Consider the following 19,956-nt stretch of genomic DNA (forward strand, 5'->3'; position numbering starts at 1 on the left):
GTTATCCTTCATTGTGTCAATATTTAGTGGAAATGACCTGATTCATCATTTGGTAACATTTTCTAGAGCTTTATAAAATAAATTGAATTTTATATATTATTATTTATATATAATAATAATAATGGTCACTGTTGTAACCGAAGGGATGCAATGGGTTAATATTTAACATACAATCATTGCAATATACTGAGCATTAGGATATTGTTCCCATGCCTTAATAATTCGTGACCATGCATTATTTTTTGTTTTAGCATAATTTCACCTTAGAGGCTCTCTACTGTAGCAATATGTAGTTTAAAACATACTTATTTACATTTATTTCATTTTTTATATATTTGTTTAAGATTGTGTGTGAGTGCATACTGTCTAAAGCAGAGTGGAACTACAAATAACGTGAGGACTGGACTACATTACCCATGTGTTACCCACGTGTTACGTCACCGCTTTAGCTAGCAGGTCTGAGAAGCAACATGGCAGCGACCGCAGCTCTGTGTAGACTATCCCGGCTGGGCTCTTACAGCTTCAAGAGGAGCAGAGGATTGATATTTAACAGAGTTCAGAGCCGGGGGATCGCAGCCTGCATCGACCGTGAGTAAAATAATCAGAGATTAGCTTTCTGAGAGAGGGATAAGGAGGAGAGACAGTAGATCATCAGCTGTGTGTCATCAGTACACTGCAGCTCTGCTCATCTGCAGGGTTTTATCAGTAGATAAATAACTAGACATATATATAAGTAGATAAAAATGTAATCATGTATTTAGAGAACCAGATAACCCAGCTACTTAATTACATTTACAGATCAGCTGCTGACACTGCTGACTGATACTGACTGCTAGGTTTAAACCATGAAGTATAATATAATATGTCAATATAAATCACTATTTATTAGGTATAGTGCAGTAATGTATAAGATATAGACTGTTATCATTTATTTATTTGTACAGTTTTTATTGTAAAAAGCGCAGTAGGTAAGCAGTAGGCAGATGTTCCTGAAGGGTGTTTAGGATTGTACTGCTAAAGCCTCCATGCCTTTAGAAATAAAAGCTCCCTATTGGGCAGCAGCACTTCTGACTCCCACCACTCCTGTTTGGGGGTGTGTACTGTGCTGCCTTTAACACAGCACACAACACAACACAGCACAGCAACACCGGTGTAGTCACAATCTTAGACACAGTGATCATTAAAGGCAAGACTTAACTGAACAGAAAAAGCCAATGCAGAATTTCAGAACACTGAATATGATATGATAAAATACTTCATACAAAACCCTTTGTGCATTATCACTGGTCGTATATGTTGTGGTGCCCTGTTTTCTCTTGTCTTAGTTTTTCTAGATTAATATATTTTTAAGTTGTATATTATATACAGCACTTTTATCTTGTGACATTGTCTCAAAACATTAAGTCTATTTAATGTCCTTTGCTGCTGTCCTTTACAGGCGTGTGTGTGTGTGTGTGTGTGTTTAGGATGGGGGTACCTGTCACTGTGTAATGTTGTCAGTTATCTGTGAGCTACTGTAACCAAACACAAATGTCTTGTATGTGTGAGCATACTTGGCCAATAAAGACAGATTCTGATTCTGATATTTGCTTGTATATACAGATTTATATCTTTTTGGTTGATTTTGTTGATCCTTTTTCCCTGCTGTGGGATTAATAAAGGATTATCTAGTCTAAAATTAAAACAATATATATACATACAGTAAACTGGCCCAGAAAAGTATTTTGGCAAAAGAATATTCCTAGAAGTACTTAATGTATGCAGGCCAAATTATTTTGTGAGTGTGCATGTATAAAGGACGAGGATTAAACATGCCTTGGAATATTTATTGTGTAATTGTTTGATGTTTTTAACTCGCAAAAGTAATAAAGAGAATATACATGACAAGGCATTATCAGCATATGAATAATAAATATATTATATATTATAATATATTGTTGTTTATTATAGTACTGTTCTTTTTTAAGTGACCTTGCAGCCACCACATATAAGGGTCATTTTTGCCAAAACAGGTCTGTGTGAATCAAGCATCAAGGTACCTGTTTATTCTCACCTCCATCTAGCAGTGGTGGACAGTAATGGATTAAATGTAATTTGTCACATTTTGTTTGTTTGTTTTTAAGTATTTTCATTTTGGGTGACCTCTCACTTTAAATCTACTATATTTCATTGGCAAAATGTCTTAAGAAAAGTAAAAATCATTCCTGTTGGTCTATGTAAGCATAAAGAATGTAACATATTAAAGCTCACTAATCAGGGCCCGATGTACACTTTGTGTTGAACGTGTTTTGACCTGTTGGAAATTTGCTACTCAGTGAAAGCGAGTGTATGCCAGTGTTGTGTGTATGGTAGAAAGCACGATAATACAATAATTTACTTGCTTAAAAGGAAGTAATGTAAAACTTATATATAAATATAAAACTTAATATAAAACAGTTACTTTTATGTTATTGCGCCACTTACATTCTCCTATAAAATATATTTCTTTAAAACCCAAAGCATACAACATGTTCTGTGTAATTAGTGCATGCACTAATACTTTGCTACTGCTGATTGCACAACTGGTAATGTGCTGTGCTTATAGTAATCACAGTTTGGCTACAGTAACAAAGGATTAGACTGGATATTTCCACAAATTAGGATATTCTCATTAAATTTGAATTTGTTAAAACACAAAGCCAATGAGAAATTTTAAATAATTACCTTTTTTTTCCTTTACAGCTTCAATTGGTCTCACAGATGAACAGAAGGAATTTCAGAAGGTGGCATTTGATTTTGCTGCCAATGAAATGGCACCACATATGGCAGAATGGGACCAAAATGTAAGTAGATGCCTGTTTTTTTATCTAGATACCAACATTTTCATCAGATATGTAAATGTTTAGTCAGGGTGTGTCCATATATTGCATTGAAGGAAATGTTTCCAGTGGAGACCATGAGAAAAGCTGCACAGTTGGGTTTTGGGGGGATCTATGTGCAGCCAGAGGTTGGAGGTTCAGGACTGTCTCGGCTCGACACCTCAATCATTTTTGAAGCTCTGTCCACGGGCTGTGCCAGCACCACCGCCTACATCAGCATTCACAAGTGGGTTTCTGTCTTTTAGAGTGTTTTAATACACTCTGTACTTTATAACTTCACTTTTCTATAACTGCTTTAGTTGAATAGGACTGTGCTGCATGTGTTTCAGTATGTGTGCCTGGATGATTGACACGTTTGGTAGTAATGAGCTGAGAGAGAAGTTCTGTCCTGATCTGTGCTCCATGGAGAAGTTTGCCTCCTACTGTCTGACAGAGCCTGGTACGTACAGAGTGATTTGTGCTGATACACCAAAGTTGATTATTATTATTAATATTACTATGGGTTCTGTCCATACTGGATCTGTCCTGGTTGAGCTGTGTGGTCTTAATTCTTACCAGAACTACACTATTTGTCCAAAAGTGTTCATACACTCATTTAATTAGTCAATTATTCTAATGCAGAAAATTAGTTGTTCACCCATACAAGTATTGTCAATAGGGTTGTGCCATTTCGAAACGTATGCAATAATTTCGCCAACATTTTTGAATACCGTGAACATTATTATACCCTGAAATATGGTGCTATATCATCCACCCCTAATTATCACATCAGGATACTACTTTTTTGCTGTTTTAGTAAAAGAAAAATACAAACTGTTCTCATTTCCCTTCATACAGCTCTAAAAAAAAAAAAGAGTTTCTTTGATTTAACCAAATTAAAAACTCTGGAATATAATAAAGCGAAAGATGCTTTAATTTTTGCACCAGGAGTAAAGGCATAAAGTTATCCAAAAGCAGTGTGTAAGACTGGTGGAGGAGAACATGATGCCAAGATGCATGAAAACTGTTTTTAAAAATCAGGGTTATTCCACCAAATATTAATTTCTGAACTCTTAAAACTTTGTGAATATGAACTTGTTTTCTTTGCATTATATAATGTTTTTTTATTATTTCAGCCATTTCTCATTTTTTGCAAATAAATGCTCTAAATGACAATAGTTTTAGGTCTAACTGGACTGTGTGAATACAATTTCATTCCACCTCATGTACCACACATGATGTGAATGACAATAAAGTCTCCTTAAATCCTGGAATTCTTCAAAACTGTGAATCCCCTCCTTCTTTACAGGTAGTGGAAGTGATGCAGCGTCTCTATTGACCAACGCAAAGTTACAAGGAGACCACTATGTTTTGAACGGCTCAAAGGTACTGTTTTTTTCCATTGTAAAGTCCATAAAATGAAGGCAAGACACTTGAACTTACATGTTTATGTTTCTTAGGCTTTCATCAGTGGAGGCGGGGACACAGATGTGTATGTGGTGATGTGTCGTACCGGCGGGAAGGGTCCTAAAGGGATCTCCTGTGTGGTGGTGGAGAAGGGAACTCCAGGACTCAGTTTTGGCAAAAAGGAGAAGAAGGTGAGCATTAATAGGATGAGATACAGGGAATTACCTTCCTGAGCATCCACTTGCTGTGCTGGTGTTTGATGGTAATATTGGTACATAATAGTACTAACATTTCTAAAAGTAATAATCTATATAAAATGCTTACGTTTCAGTGCTCTAAATTTGGCTGTGTTGCTCCGGCAGTAGAGGGCAGTAATTGTTTATTGTTCAACACAGCTAAATAACAGTGAGCAGTAACAGCACTGTGTGTCCTGCAGGTGGGCTGGAACTCTCAGCCGACGAGAGCAGTAATATTTGAGGACTGCGCAGTTCCTGTGACTAATCGTCTGGGGGTGGAGGGACAGGGCTTCAATATTGCCATGAAAGGTCTGAATGGGGGCAGGATTAACATCGGTGAGTTATCACAGGAAACAGGAGCACCATGTGCTCACTGTGTGGGATGGCTTGTTTTGAAACCAGTAATATTTCATATCAAGCAATGCTTATGAACACAATTCTAGACAGTGATATTACTATAGAGATGGACAAGCATTTGACAAGCAATGTCTAGAAAAAAGGTTGTGTGCATTCAGTTAAATTCAACTTTGTCATCATACTGAGGTGTATATTGGGCTGTACTGTACAAAAACACTGTTAGGCAAAGACAGACATTAGGTAGACATAAGAACTATCCAGACGGGATTAGTTTCTTGGCATGAACTTCTACTCATTAATAAAACTCATTGCATCCGAACTGCAATAAAAAAAAATCAGGAGGACCAGTAAGTTTTTTTTTTTTTCTGCTTTCTCGGTCACATGACATCACGTTCAGTAGCTCCTCCATTTCCACTCACTGTTGTGTTTTTAACATGGATCTCCGTGGAAACATGTGCCCAATATGTAATTACGTTGCGTGGCAGTGGACAAATAGCTATTTTATTAAGCGCAAGGAGATGAAACTTAGAGATGTTCGTTCCTCTTTTTGAATGAGATTAGTTTGTCCATTTGCAGCATGTCCACTTAATATAAAGAACAGCAGATATACTGTATTTAAACAGTGCGGACAAATATCTAGAGTATATAAATGCTTATATTAGTGTTCAAATATGTTCTAGATTTATGTCATTTCGAGTTTTATCTTGTTTCATGACACAGACGTAATATTTTTTGCCCCAACATCTAATTGTAAGTGTGGTTATCTGCTGAATCCACAGCTTCCTGCTCTCTGGGGGCGGCTCATGCGAGTGTTCAGCTGGCCCGAGATCATTTATGCGTACGCAAGCAGTTTGGGGAAACGCTTTCAAACAGCCAGGTGATGACTCTGTCCTTTTTATTATCATTTCATATTTTAATGCATATCTTTTTGTATGAAAAGAAGAACAAATAATAAAATAATTGCATGAAATGTAGAAAATAATTGTAAATGATGTATTATGTGTGGTTGTGTTCAGTTCCTGCAGTTTAAGCTTGCTGAGATGGCCACCAGATTGGTAGCGTCTCGGCTGATGGTGCGTCAGGCGGCTGTGGCTCTACAGGAGGACAGGCCGGATGCTGTTGCGCTTTGCTCAATGGCCAAACTCTTTGCTACAGATGAGTGCTTTTCAGTAAGTGTCTGAGCTTGATGGATTAAAGTTCTGTTTTATTTTTTAACAGTAGTAGCATAAATGTGCAGCCATTCATAACTAGAGATGGGACCGATCCGATACAATATCTGTATCGGGGCCGATATTGACATAATTTAACGCATCGGATATCGGGCGAGTGCGGCTGATTCACTTGCAGATCCATATTCCAGTCCACAGCTTGAACTGGACAACGCATCACTGATCCGGATTCCAGTTCCACAGTTTACCCTGAACCTCCAGCAGCTTCAGTCTGCAGCTGACTGAGTAAACTTTAGCTGTTTATCTACAAAAAAGTAGACAAACAGCTACAGACTACAGACTGGAGTTAACTATAGTCATAATCCACATATCCTATAAATCCACATGATCTACAAACACTAACCAGCACAAACACACACATCTGTTATTAAAAAACAGTCATTAATTTAGTTTGGAAATACAGTTAGCACACGTCAGCCTTCTCCATTAGCATCTGCAGTCTGTTAGCCTAGCTAGCATCGGGCTGTCAGCTGCATTCCGGCTTTGTGAATGTAATAAATTACTCAAGTGAACTACAGCCATATTCCACATCTAATATCAAACCACAGATCCTACCAACTCTAATCAGCACTAAGAAATCAATCTGTTATTAAAAACACTGATTAATTCAGCTCGGAAATAGTTTAATATTTAAATATATTAATAAAAATAAAAGTGTATACTCTTCAAAGGGCTGTTAATCACCTTAATCATAGTACTAATAATAAACTTAAAGTGTCGGTATTTGTATTGGTATTGGTATCGGCAGTTTTATATCAGTTTTATATCGGAATCGGATTGGATCGGAGCTGAAAAAAATGGATCATCCCATCATTATTCATAACTGCTACAACGGAGTAAATCTGAATGCAGATCTTACTATTTAGGGCACTATTGAGTATTAGGATTCAGATAAAACCAATTCACTAGATAAAACATGTTTCAGATTCGCCAAAATGCTGAGAAAGTCACCCAAACAGCTGATATTCAGCATATCAACAATATTACAGGGTTTATTCCAACATCATCTTAAATAAAATACCTTATCTTAAATAAAGTTATAGAGAACAGAGTTAGGTAGAGCTGAGTAGTGTAGATACATTTAATAGGAAATGCACCACATCTCTCTCTTTCTTATAGTGAGTGTACTGATATTAATATTTGAGTTTCTGAATAGTCGTTTTCTCTTTGTTGCCTGCAGATATGTAACCAGGCTCTCCAGATGCACGGCGGATATGGTTATCTTAAGGATTATGCAGTGCAGCAGTTTGTTAGAGATATAAGAGTGCATCAGATACTGGAAGGTAAGCATGTAACAGCAGATTGGACCCAAAAATAACTAATAACGAATAATATTCACTGGTAATTTATGAACTGTGTTTTGTGTTGTGTTGCATTGATTAAAGCAGCAGTCACTAATATTTTTTTTTTTGTTTTAAATTGGAAGCAGTAGTATTCCTAAATTTTGAGGAGACAAAGAATTCTAATTAATGTTATCAGTGTCTTGACATGACCAGCGCTGCAGTGTCTAATATGTTCATTCTAAAAACAGAATGGTCTGGTAGGTTTGTTGGAGGTTATTGCTCTTTAAATGTTGTATTAGTGTTTAATAAATGAACAGAATGAACAAAACAATATACAGGGATTGTACGGTCATGAAAATCCTGGAAAAAAAACATGGAATTTGAAAGTAGCAAGACCCAGAACGTTCTGGAAAAGTCATGGAAATATGTTCTACAAATCTTTGTGTTTATCGATGGAAAATCTAACAAATACATCAGCTCAGATTTAATTTAGTAATTTAGCCCTACACAGTGGAGCTCTCAGGGTCTGACACACATTTTATTATTAAAAATGTGTTTCAGATTCATTTTAGGCCTACTATAATCAATTTTGATTATAGTTTTAGTTGATTTTAGGTTTTATTGTCCCTGTCTGCAATGATGTTTTAAAATCGTATGGTCATGAAAATGTGCCTTGAAGGCATGGAAAAGTCATGAAAAAAATCATGAAAATGTATTGCTTAAAAATGTATGAACTCTTTATTTAAAAACAGATATTTGTTTTTACATAAACCTGCATTAAAATTATTATAATGCATGCTCTGGACTGTTACAATTACTAAATCCCCAAAACTTACGGACTGTTGCTTTAAGGTGTGACAACAGCATATAATTGAATATAAATTTAACAGTCTTGTTCTCTTATTAAGGTACGAATGAAGTGATGAGGATGATCATTGCCAGGAATTTATTGACCGAGTCTTGATCTTCTTCATCCTGGACTTCAAGTACAGAATGGACTCCTTCACTCTGGTTCTGGGCTCTTGTGCACAACACTAACCACAACTTTCGTTTTTTAAACTCTGAGTAAAGAGCTGGACAGAATTGTACGGTTTGGGGTTGTAGGTAAAAATCTTAGCTGTATTATTGTGCTATATTCCAAATTCAGATCTAATTAAAAAGAAATAGAAAATTGCATAGAGATTATATATTTGATTACACTCCACTGTGAAGTGTCTTTAATGTTGTTTCTTTTTTCTTTATCATTTCATTGTTAAAAAATCTTGTTAAACCCACTGAATGCCTTATTTGTCCTTCTGTATGTATGTGTGTAATTTCACTGTCAGAGCAGCATAAACCTGTTTATGTCTTATATTTGGCTGATAATGAATTAAAGAAGAACTCTGGTGTAAAATGGACTTTTGTTGTAGTAAAACATGATAAAAATACTTACCTTTGTTGAATAGCACACCTCCGTTCTCCCACAGCTTCCTGAGATCTGGTACTTTGTGCTTTTTGCCCAGCAGCCGGCACCAGGAGGCAGGCTATGTGGAGTCTATGTATATATGACTGTCATTATCAGTGCAAAGATGGAGGCTTGAAAGAGCTGAAAAGCCAGGGGCACAGGATGTAAACAGTGCTTTTAATAAGCTTCTTGTGCATTTTTTAAGTTATTAATGCCTCGTTTCAAATCTCAGGGCTCTCCGGATTCTAGCAAGGAGGTGTGGAGCTACTTTGAGTTGGATTATGGTGTAAAAAGCGATTTATTGGATCTCAGAAAGCTGCAGGAGAGCAGTGGTGGGCTATTTAACAAAGATAAGTACTTTTAATCATGTTTTACTACAACAAAAGTCAATTTTACACTGGAGTTCTCCTTTAAAGACACCAGGGTTAAGCATGTAAGTTATATTAGAGGCAGTTATAAAGTCTGTAAGCAACCTTCATCTGCAGTATTCAAACCTAAGAAAATAGGTTTAATTTAAATCATGATAAATGCCGTTTAGTGGTCCAAGCACCTGCATTGAAGCCCTTGCAGTTCAGGATTAAGCATAATAATATAAAGCCGCTCTGACTGCAAGTGTGTAATAAATGGGAGAGAAAAGTTTAATTCTTCAGTAAAATCTCAACCATTTCAATGTATATCCATTTCCTGCTTATGTAGGTACAGTAACACTGAAGATAGAGTTTATTTTTCCCAAATTTTTATCCCATTTTCTACCCAAATATACAGACTTCCCCTATTACTATTGATGCCTCAACACCAGGACAGTAAAGACTAGCAAACGCCTCCTCCAATACATGTGAAGTCAGACTCCGCCTCTTTTTGAACTGCTGCTGATGCAGCATTGCCGAGTAGCATCACAGCGCTAACTCTTGGAGGAAAGCGCAGCGACTCGGTTCTGATACATCAGCTCACAGACGCAGCCTTGTGCTGATTGACATCACCCTAGGAGTGATGAGAGGAAAGAGCGCCATCTACTGTACCCACCCAGAGAGAGCAAGGCCAATTGTCTTTTTACTGAGTTTTTAGAGTTTGTTAAAAACTTGCATAAACCTACATATGCACAAAAAATATCACATTATAAGGGGTCCTGATTTAAAGTTTATTGTAAAAAAAAAAAACAACCTTTTTAAGTGTTTCTATCGGTTTATGATCCCTTAAGATTTATGATCCCTTTAGTGAAGTGTTGCCATGTTTTCCATGCAGCTGGTGAGCTGTAGTTATGCTTTGGACTGATGTTAAATGAAACTGTGTGGGATTGCTGCTCTATATCTTGACTGTTACCCAGCCTTGATCCATTTCCAAGGATCACCCTTACACTTGCATTGATTAAATGTTAATTTGTCAGTGAATATTTTTCAAGTTTTATTTCATTTACCTTGAAAAAAAGAAAGGTACCAGTACAAAACATTGCATAAGACATAACTGGTTGTTTATGAATATGAAACATTCACGATAAAATAAAAATACGTTCAGTAACATGGTTGAGAAAGCAATACTAACAAATAGGCATTAAAAACATCATAAACAGCTCTGAAAAAAATAAGAGACCACTTAAAAAATGTGTTTCTTTGATTTTGCCAAATTGAAAAGCTCTGTAATATAAAGAAGTGGAAGATGGATGGATCAAACCAAACTGAACTGCCTGAATTTTTGCACCAGGAGTAAAGGCATAAAGTTATCCAAAAGCAGTGTGTAAGACTGGTGGAGGAGAACATGCTTGATGCATGAAAACTGTGATTAAAAAACAAGGGTTATATGAACTTATTTTCCTTGCATTATTTGAGGTCTAAAAGCTCTGTATCTTTTTTTATATCAGCTGTTTCTCATTTTCTGCAAATACATGCTCTAAATGACAATATTTCGATGTGGAATTTGGGAGAAATGTTGTACAAAGTTTATAGAATAAAACAACAATATTAATTTCACTCAAACATATACCTATAAATATAGAGCTGTATTTTCTTTGCAGGCAAATGTAAAAGTGCACATTAAAATCTGGAGATTTTACATTTATTACAAAATTCACAAAAACAAAATCACAAGAACTATTTCAAATATCCTGTTCAAAAAAACTAAACACTATAGAAAATCAAATTACAGATAATAATTTGGTTGGTTAATGTACAGTAGAGACAGGATTATGAACGCTGCTCTTACACCAGTGGGCTGAAGTGAGAGACTCTGAGTGGTGGGTGATTTTCATCAGAAAGCAGAGGACCCTTTGACCTGCGCCGGCCTGCTGGACCTACATTCATCCGCCTGAGGAGAGAAATTCTGTATCTGAGTCTAACTGTACAGATAGTTTAAAACAAATCAATGAGAAGCTTATTTTATACTCACCTCAGCTCGTTCTTCTCTGTGTGCTGGTGAGCTCTCTTCCTGTAGCAGCAGCAGAGGTAGATCACCACAGCCATGATCAGCAGAACAACCAGGAACACACCCATCAGAACCCCACCAACCACCGCTGCTGTGTCACCGTCTGTCAGTAAATCGTTAATAATCTAAATAAAGTCTGTCTCACCCAAAGCATTTCTCGCTAAGCATATGGACAAGCAAATCATAAGCTAACCCACTCACGTGCCACTTTTACAGCAATGCTGCACGCTGCCTCGCCCAGATCATTGGAGGCTCTGCAGGTGTATGTTCCAGTAAAGGCAGCGGTCAGGTTGGTCAGCATCAGTGAACCGCTACGCTGATCTGGAGAACAGTAGGCATTCCTTTAGTAATATTTCCACAGTAATCCCCTAGCCAGGTAAAGTGATAGTTACAAAATGCACTGAACTAAGTCTGGATTAAGACTGGATACAAGACTTTGTAGTAGTCGAGCCCACCATAGTAATGAGCTGTTTGAGGGCAAATTGTTATTTTTTTTTTACATTTTAGGATGAAAATGAATGGATTTCCAATTAGAATATATATATATATATATATTGTGGTAGGCCCCTGGGGTTAGGGGCGTGACCACTGTGACCCGGAAGGAGGAAGCACACAGATAACACAGACACGGGGAGTAAATGGACTCAAATCATACCTTTTATTTGCTTTGAAAGGCCCTCCACCACACCCAAAAACAACTTAAAAGAACATCTACGGCCCAATGGGGCTCTAGAGTCTGTAGAATTAACTTAGTTTTTATATATAAGTCCGTGCAGCCTCAGCCCTCAGCTCCCCAGTGAAAGTCCTCCCCAAATGAGGGCTGAGGCTGAGTTTATATGCCTGTCCCAGTTGGCGGCTGAATCAGTCCTCATGCGGACCAGCTGAGACAGGCATGGCTTTGCGCTCCGGCGTGGAGCGGACCCACAACTCCCCCGCCTCCTCACGCCACAATAAATATTTTTTTCTTAATCTGGTCTTGGACTTGGTCTCGGTTTTTCCCGGTCTTGGTCTTGACTCGGACTTGGCTCTAGTGGTCTTGACTACAACACTACTATCATTCAGTAACTGATCAAATAGATCTTAATACAATCAAATCCTCACATCAATGCTTCAACATATAGTAGAAAGACTTTTCGAGAATGTTAACCTGGTTTGACTTTTAAATAATGAACATTACAGGGAATCCAATAAGAAAAATATTATTTACGTATTCCCGCCTGCTTAAAGCAGCATCATGTCACAAATCAGAACTGTTGTTGAAAGTGAAATAAATACACTGTCTGGCCACAAAAAAGCAACCACAAAAAGGTCACCACTCTAATATTTGGATGGAACACCTTTAGCTTTGATTGCGGCACACATTCACTGTGGCATTGTTTCAATAAGCTTCTGCAATGTAACAAGATTTATTTAAATCCAGTGTTGCTGGATTAATTTTATTAATTTTTCACCAAGATCTTGCAGCAGCATTGATGATGGTAGAGTCTGACCACTGCACAAAGCAGCTCTTCTCCATCCAGCACATCCCAAAGATTCTCAATGAGGTTAAGATCTGGACTCTGTGGTGAACTCTCTCTCAATCCATGTGTGAAAATGATGATGTCATGCTCCCTGAACTCTTTCACAATTCCAGCACCATGAATCCTGATATCATCTTTCATCTTTAAAGAGCTCATACTCACCTCTAACTAACTACTTCTAACCTCATTTCCTTCTTCCCCTCCTTCACTCCTCCATCCCATTATTTCCCTTTGACCTCACTATTGTAAGTCGCTTTGGACAAAAGCGCCTGCCAAATGTAATGTAATGTAATGTAATCTTGGAATATGGCCGTGCCATCAGGGAAGAATAAATCCATTGATGGAATAACCTGGTCTATATTCAGTATATTCAGGTAGTCAGCTGACCTCATTCTTTCAGCACATACTGTTGCTGAACCTAAACCTGCAGACCAACTGCAGCATCAACCAACCCCACATCATTTACTTACTTACATCCAGGTGGAGAGTTTATTTTGGCCAGGCAGTAAACAATGTTTACTCTATATCAAAAAGTTTTGTTTAAAAAAGGAAAATTTGATGTAGCCAGATTTAGGCCACATAAGTACTCAACTTTTTTGTCCATTTTTAACCTAACAAATATGTTCTTAACTTTTAAGGCTTTTACTTAGGATCTCAAAAACTAGCATATGCTCCCAAAAAGGATATTGTGGATCTGGGGAGACCTAGTTTTTATAAATATCAAAGGTCAGTTGAAGGTTGCAACCAAATTAGCAGAGCCGTATAATGTTTGTTCAGCAAACAACACCGCACTGGTTTCAGGTGCTGTAGATAAGCGCAAGGGTTGGGCTGGGCTGCAGTGTTTATGTGTTACAGTATTAATCACCTAAAGACCTGAAGTGAAGGATAGTAACATACCTTCTACCATGCTGGTGGGGGGCAGGGGGGCTGCACCTTTCTCTCGGCTCCAGGAGTAGATGGGTGCAGGGACTCCCTGAGAACTCTTACATGTCAGAGTAACATCATTCCCCATGTAGGTGCTGCCACTCAGCTGACAGTCGGGCACAGATGGAGGCACTGGACACCAAACATATGGAGAAAAGTGGATAGAAAGCGAAAGTGCATAAACAATATTTACTTAACCCTTTCAGACCTGAATTATGTTCCAGTGATGGAAAAATATAATAATGCTGTTTTTGTCTGTAATGCACACAAACTAAGACACTACTAGACTGATATAAAATATACAGTGCTGTAGATCACTTCAGTTTCTGAATCAGTTTCTCTAATTACGCTATTTATAGGTTTATATTTAAGTTTTACAAGTTCAGAAATCAATATTTGGTGGAATAAACCTGACTTTTAATCACAGTTTTCATGTATCTTGGCATCATGTTCTCCTCCACCAGTCTTACACACTGCTTTTGGATAACTTTATGCTGCTTTACTCCTGGTGCAAAAAATCAAGCAGTTCAGTTTGGTTTGATGGCTTGTGACCATCCATCTTCCTCTTGATTATATTCCAAAGGTTTTTAATTGGGGAAAATCTAAGAAACTCATCATTTTTAAGTGGTCTCTTATTTTTTCCAGAGCTGTTTATTAAAATAAACCAAATGAACCAAAAAGTCATATTTCTAAATATGATAAATTGTGTTCTAAATAAAAAAGAATTAGTTAAATAGAGCTTGAAATAAGAAACGACATGATGTCCATTGTAATTGATGCAGGGTCTGAAAGGGTTAAAATAAACAGTGCACTGCAATGCTCCCTGCATGATTTTCTCTATTTTTGCAGATTTGTCAGATTTATGGTTTCAAAATGTACAAAATGTGAGGTCACCAACTAACTAATCACAGTAGAGACTGTAGAGATTTGACTTAAATATTATGCATGATTTTTAATGATTAACTTTATTATATTTTAGATTTTGATGATATTTAAATCCTTTTTTTTTTGCTTTTACTGTTTTTGTTTTTGTATTTTTTGCTGTGTAAGAAAGATGCTTCCCTTTTCTTTCCTTGCCTTTAATTTATAGGCTAAACTTTTGACAAAACCTCATTGAATGTAACAGAAATGCAGTCTAATGGTACACCTGATTAAGAATGTTGTTTATATATAAAGGTGTCTCTCTCGTACCTAACACAGTCAGGTTGACCAGGCCCTGTCCGCTGCCAGACCAGTCATTTGGATTGGTGACGTCACAGATGTAAAGACCAGCGTCTGAGGGATGAACACTGAGGATCTTCACAGAAGCAACACCAGAGGTTGGAGGATTCTGCACTAAAGCCATCCTGCTCTCCCAAGAATCCACCCAGTACAGATGTCCATTATAGTACAACACCTACATAAGGAAAATCATAAATTATTGTTTTAAATTTCCTCACTATTAAATATTCCACAGCCAACTGTCAGTGATATTATGACACAGTGGAAGAGACTGAGAACAACAGAGACTTGTGATCAACAAAAGTATAGTGGGGGTTCAAGTGGTCCAGTTGGCTAAGCCCTCTGCCACTATGATTAGAAGATCGCTGGTTCCAATCCTGTTCTTGTAGCTTGCCATCAGCTGCTGGAGGCTCGTGCAATGGTTTCCATGACTGAGCAGCTTAATCCAAGCCTTTCATCACCAAACACAAATCAGGTGAGCACAGAAAACTTTTGTAATATAGTGTGTCTCATCTGCAAAATATAATCTCATAAAATTCCAGATTAGGTTTGGTCCAAGACACAGCTTTTAGCCATGGCTAATTAAAACTGCTACTGACATGTGAAGTGAATAGCTCAGTGCTGTTTAGATGACTGGAACAGATCAACTGCAAACAACATCAGGCAGGTCTTGTGGGGTGTTCCAAGTATACAGCATTCATTACTTACAAGAAGTTGTCCAAGAAATGACAATCACTGAACCAGTGACATGCTCATTAGTATCTGAGGCTTAGTGATGAGAGATACAGAGAGATACAGAGAGAGAGAGAGAGAGAGAGAGAGAGAGAGAGAGCAATGACGGGAGTGAGAGAAAGCGCTGCAATTTAAAAAATGTCTAGTGGAAGTGATGCACGGAGACAGACACCGAATCTCCTTATGAACATTTTCATCACCTGGTAAGAAACCCACAATTGCAGTGTCATGAGCAAATGTCTAAATTGAGCAGTTTTAAAGAACGTATAGTGATTTCTAGCTTGTAGTGTGAAAAAAAGTATTTATTTGAATATCTCACGAAAAAAGTAAAATGAACTGAACTTTGAACTAGTTCAGAATTAAAATTGTGAACTTTGAACGTGAACTGTTCACTTTAAGCATGTATAAACTGAACTTGAACTAGTTCAGAAAAGCTGTGAACTGCCACAACACTGCAACTCACAACTTACAGGACTTACAGGACTGCTGCTAATGCTGATGACAGATTAGGGGGTAATGGCCAGATGAATAAAAGTTATTAAGATGAATTAAAAGTTATTAAACAGCACAAAATAAGGGGGTATATTTTGATTTCAACTGTCTTTACTAAAGGCCCTTTGCTGAGGTTGATCCTTAGTGTCCCTTTGGGATTTTATTAAGAGGAGGTAGGATGTTCTGTGTAACCTGGCACATGACCCTGATACTCACCCTCTTGGCCTGGAGTGCAGGTGATCCTGGGGCAGCGTACCTCCACTCCAGAGTGAAGCCCTGTGCAGCGTGTGTGCTGTAACTGCAGGAGAGCTCAGCAGAGGATCCAGAACGAGCGAACACCGAGCTCTTCACCACCACTGCCTCCCATGACCACACTCCACCTAACCAAGGGTAAACAGGACATGCTGTGTAGATGCTTAACAACAACTGAAACATTAGAGCATGACCAGCACTAGAGCACTAGAACGAGGTACAGTAAAAATCCATTTTCACAAACTGAATGTGATTTAGACTTTACTTTTTATAATGTTCATAATATTCTACTGTTAAAGGATGGTTTGTGAAATAAAAAAAGTGTACTACTTTTTCAACTAAATATTTTAGTTAATTGAAATTCATTTTTACACGTTTTTTTTTTTTTTATAAGAATCTTAGGCTATGTTCACATTACCAGACTGAAGTGACTCAGATTTTTTGCTCAATGTGGCTCAGATCAGATTTTTTCATGGCTGTGTAAACGTGCCAAATCAGATTTTTGTAAAAAAAATGTGGTCCTAAATTGGGCCTGTATCAATATGCGCTTGTGAGGTTTCAGGGACAGATTCTTTTACATTACACACAGATACAGATCACTTACATTTGTTAATGTGAACCGTCAAGACAGACAAATCTGATCTGAGCAAAAAATCTGATTTGAGCAATGTGGCTTATAATGTGAACGTAGCCAAAATCGTGTTACACTGATACACTGACCATATTACAAGGTAAATAACCAACTTCAACATGAAAACCTATTCATCATTCAAGCACTAATTAATAAATCAAAAAAAGAACTATAAAAAATGGGTACCACTTTATAATAAGACTACCTTTATAAAGGGTTTATAAATGGTTTACAATTCGTTTATTAATGGTTACTAATTAGGTTGTAAATGCCTTAAAAATCATTAATAATCAGTTATAACACATACGTAGAAAGGGCAACAATGACCTGTTGTTTGCCAAATAGAGAACCCACAGCCATTTATATTGTTGCCCTTTCTACATATGTGTTATAACTGATTATTAATGATTATTAATTATTTTTAAGGCATTTACAACCTAATAGTAACCATTAATACATTTAATTGTAAACCATTTTAAACCCTTTATAAAGGTAGTCTTATTTTAAAGTGGTACCAAAAAATTTACTGTTTAAGTATAAGAATAGTGACCAATAAGATCCATCAGTTTAGATTTACAGTTCTTACTCACTAAAATACTGATTAAATTAAATTCTGTTTAAATTAGTGAGCAGAGTTTTAATTCCAGATGGGACGTATTATTACTACCAAAGCCATTTTGCTGCACCCGGAAGTGAATAAACACCTTTTTGTTCTTATTTTTGATTGAATTAATATTCTTTGGTAGTTTGGTGATCTGCAGTGATCTTTGTGAAAAGGATTTTGTTAAATGTACAGCAAAAACAATTTTAATTTGATTTAGTTTCGGTTAATTTAGGACACCTGTTTGTATCAGTAACATTTCTTTCGTTTCTCATTATGTGTTTATTAGAAAAACAGAAAAGAATGAAATATTACCTACTCACCTAAACACTGCAGCAGAATCCAGGAGATGAGTACAGAGTGACAGTAAAACATGTTGCTTTGTGCTTCTTTTTACATCAAGCTTTCGTTCCTTTCTGTCACACAGGTAACGTCCAGCTCCAGACTGACTGACACTGATTAACAGGGGACGCAGTGTACGTCAGGTTGTGCTTGGTGGTGGTTGGGCAGGTAACAGGTGTGGTCAGATGTAAATATAAAGGTCAGTAGTGATTTCCTTAAAGCTTTTTTTTGGCAGTATGTAGTAGTATAGCTGGACAATAATAAACAAAATCACAATGGATATTTTTTTCTGCTATATACAGTACCAGTCAAAAGGTTTTAACATAGAAAATCTCAGATTAGTATTAAACACAGCTCTGGAAAAAAAAATAAGAGACCACTTCAGTTTCTGAATCAGTTTCTCTGATTTTGCTATTTATAGGTTTATGTTTGAGTAAAATGAACATTGTTGTTTCATTCTATAAACTACAGACAACAGTTCTCCCAAATTACAAATAAAAATATTGTCATTTAGAGCATTTATTTGCAGAAAATGAGAAATAGCTGAAATAACAAAAAACTTTAAGCTTTGAGACCTCAAATAATGCAACGAAAACAAGTTCATATTCATAAAGTTTTAAGAGTTCAGAAATCAATATTTGGTGGAATAACCCTGGTTTTAATCACAGTTTTCATGCATCTTGGCATCATCTTCTCCTCCACCAGTCTTACACACTGCTTTTGGATAACTTTATGCCTTTACATTACTCCTGTTGTAAAAATTCAAGCAGTTCAGCTTGGTTTGAGGGCTTTTCAATTTGGTAAAATAAAAATGAAAACTCATCTTCTTTAAGTGGTCTCTCTAGAGCTGTATAATGCAGAAATTTAAATCAGTTTTCATCATATATTGTACATAAAATGTTTTATAGTATTATAGAAGAAACACTTTTGGTTTCACTTTTAATGAATGGTTCTCTGTATAATGCCAAGCTTCCATGACGAATCTATCCATAAATTATGTATATTTATTTATATAAGAAGTGTGCTTCTTCAAATCAAATCAAATCAAATCAAATTTATTTGTATAGCGCTTTTTACAACAGGTGTTGGCACAAAGCAGCTTTACAGAAACATGATTACAGGACAAAGAATCAGGCAAAACATTACACATAGAAAATACAGAATACAGAACCCCCAGTGAGCGCGGAGGCAAGGAAAAACTCCCTCAGAGCTGCAGGAGGAGGAAGAAACCTTGGGAGGACCAAGACTCACATTAAAGGGGGGACCATCCTACCACTGGTCAAACGGCTTTTAAATAGAAATTTAAAAAGTCTTTTATACATCTATATAGGTTTTATGTACTCAGGAGTGTAATAGCGCCACTAATGGCTTGGATGTAATCTGTAGTGGAGAGTAAGATGGTCGATGAGCAGCTGATCTGTGGTGGTGGTGGAGAAGAGCTGACTTCAGAAACTTCCATCAGTCTGGCCGGACAGGAGACGCGAGAGCCTGAGGGTCCAACATCGGTATCGGGTCAGACAGGTGGGCAGTCAGTAACTCGGAGGAAGGCAGAGAGATGGAATTAGTTTTGACTGGATTTATGCAAAACTGAGAATATTAAAACATTATCAGAGTGTGGCAAGTGACTCCGGCAGAACTGAATAAAACAGCCTAACTAAAGGCAGAGAGCCAGAAGGTAACATAGACATGGAGGCACCCTGAAACACCAGCATCCACCCACTCCACCGTCCACAAACCTGAGTGACCGTGTGCAGTGGGAGAACAACAGCACCAGCATCTCAGTTTACCACAATTCCCTCTGTCCATGAACCCCTGAATCTGCAGCCTTATCTAAAGGGAAAAACATTAATTACCAAAAGCTAAACTAAACAAGTAAGTTTTCAGTCTAGACTTAAAGATTGAGACTGTGTCTGAGTCCCGAACATATTCGGGGAGATTATTCCAGAGTTGAGGCGCTTTATAAGAGAAAGCTCTTCCTCCTGCAGAGCTCCTCTGAATTTTAGGCACTACTAATAAACCAGCACCCTGAGATC

At 37.2% G+C, this 19,956-nt stretch overlaps 2 protein-coding genes across 2 annotated transcripts; one reads left to right on the top strand and one right to left on the bottom strand.

Annotated features, from left to right (window-relative positions):
* The first annotated feature begins 432 nt into the window (after positions 1 to 432).
* On the top strand, positions 433 to 10,181 carry acad8 (acyl-CoA dehydrogenase family, member 8). The gene is made up of 11 exons (XM_022674751.2): positions 433 to 588; positions 2,722 to 2,822; positions 2,915 to 3,084; positions 3,188 to 3,297; positions 4,147 to 4,223; positions 4,298 to 4,435; positions 4,681 to 4,816; positions 5,617 to 5,714; positions 5,854 to 6,006; positions 7,247 to 7,349; positions 8,258 to 10,181. The coding sequence occupies exons 1-11, from the start codon at positions 471 to 473 to the stop codon at positions 8,311 to 8,313; spliced, it is 1,260 nt and encodes a 419-aa protein (XP_022530472.2). The 5' UTR covers positions 433 to 470; the 3' UTR covers positions 8,314 to 10,181.
* A 233-nt stretch (positions 10,182 to 10,414) lies between these two features.
* LOC103025032 (V-set and immunoglobulin domain-containing protein 2) lies at positions 10,415 to 18,024 on the bottom strand. Its single transcript, XM_022677886.2, has 7 exons — positions 17,905 to 18,024; positions 16,314 to 16,477; positions 14,844 to 15,048; positions 13,626 to 13,784; positions 11,410 to 11,529; positions 11,173 to 11,311; positions 10,415 to 11,091 (listed from the first exon to the last, which is right to left on the bottom strand). The coding sequence occupies exons 1-7, from the start codon at positions 17,954 to 17,956 to the stop codon at positions 10,986 to 10,988; spliced, it is 945 nt and encodes a 314-aa protein (XP_022533607.2). The 5' UTR covers positions 17,957 to 18,024; the 3' UTR covers positions 10,415 to 10,985.
* Positions 18,025 to 19,956: the final 1,932 nt, after the last annotated feature.

This window comes from Astyanax mexicanus, chromosome 18, assembly GCF_023375975.1.
Source record: "Astyanax mexicanus isolate ESR-SI-001 chromosome 18, AstMex3_surface, whole genome shotgun sequence".
NCBI lineage: Eukaryota > Metazoa > Chordata > Actinopteri > Characiformes > Acestrorhamphidae > Astyanax > Astyanax mexicanus.

What these genes read in the sequence shown, in the direction of transcription:
- acad8 (XM_022674751.2), top strand. Translation starts at nt 471, where the DNA reads ATGGCAGCGACCGCAGCTCTGTGTAGACTATCCCGGCTGGGCTCTTAC. An exon ending in GATCGCAGCCTGCATCGACC is followed by an intron (nt 589 to 2,721) that starts GTGAGTAAAATA and finishes TTTCCTTTACAG; the next exon opens with CTTCAATTGGTCTCACAGAT. An exon ending in TGGGGGCAGGATTAACATCG is followed by an intron (nt 4,817 to 5,616) that starts GTGAGTTATCAC and finishes CTGAATCCACAG; the next exon opens with CTTCCTGCTCTCTGGGGGCG.
- LOC103025032 (XM_022677886.2), bottom strand. Translation starts at nt 17,956, where the DNA reads ATGTTTTACTGTCACTCTGTACTCATCTCCTGGATTCTGCTGCAGTGT. An exon ending in GGTCAACCTGACTGTGTTAG is followed by an intron (nt 13,785 to 14,843) that starts GTACGAGAGAGA and finishes TTTGGTGTCCAG; the next exon opens with TGCCTCCATCTGTGCCCGAC. An exon ending in CATTGCTGTAAAAGTGGCAC is followed by an intron (nt 11,312 to 11,409) that starts GTGAGTGGGTTA and finishes ATTTACTGACAG; the next exon opens with ACGGTGACACAGCAGCGGTG.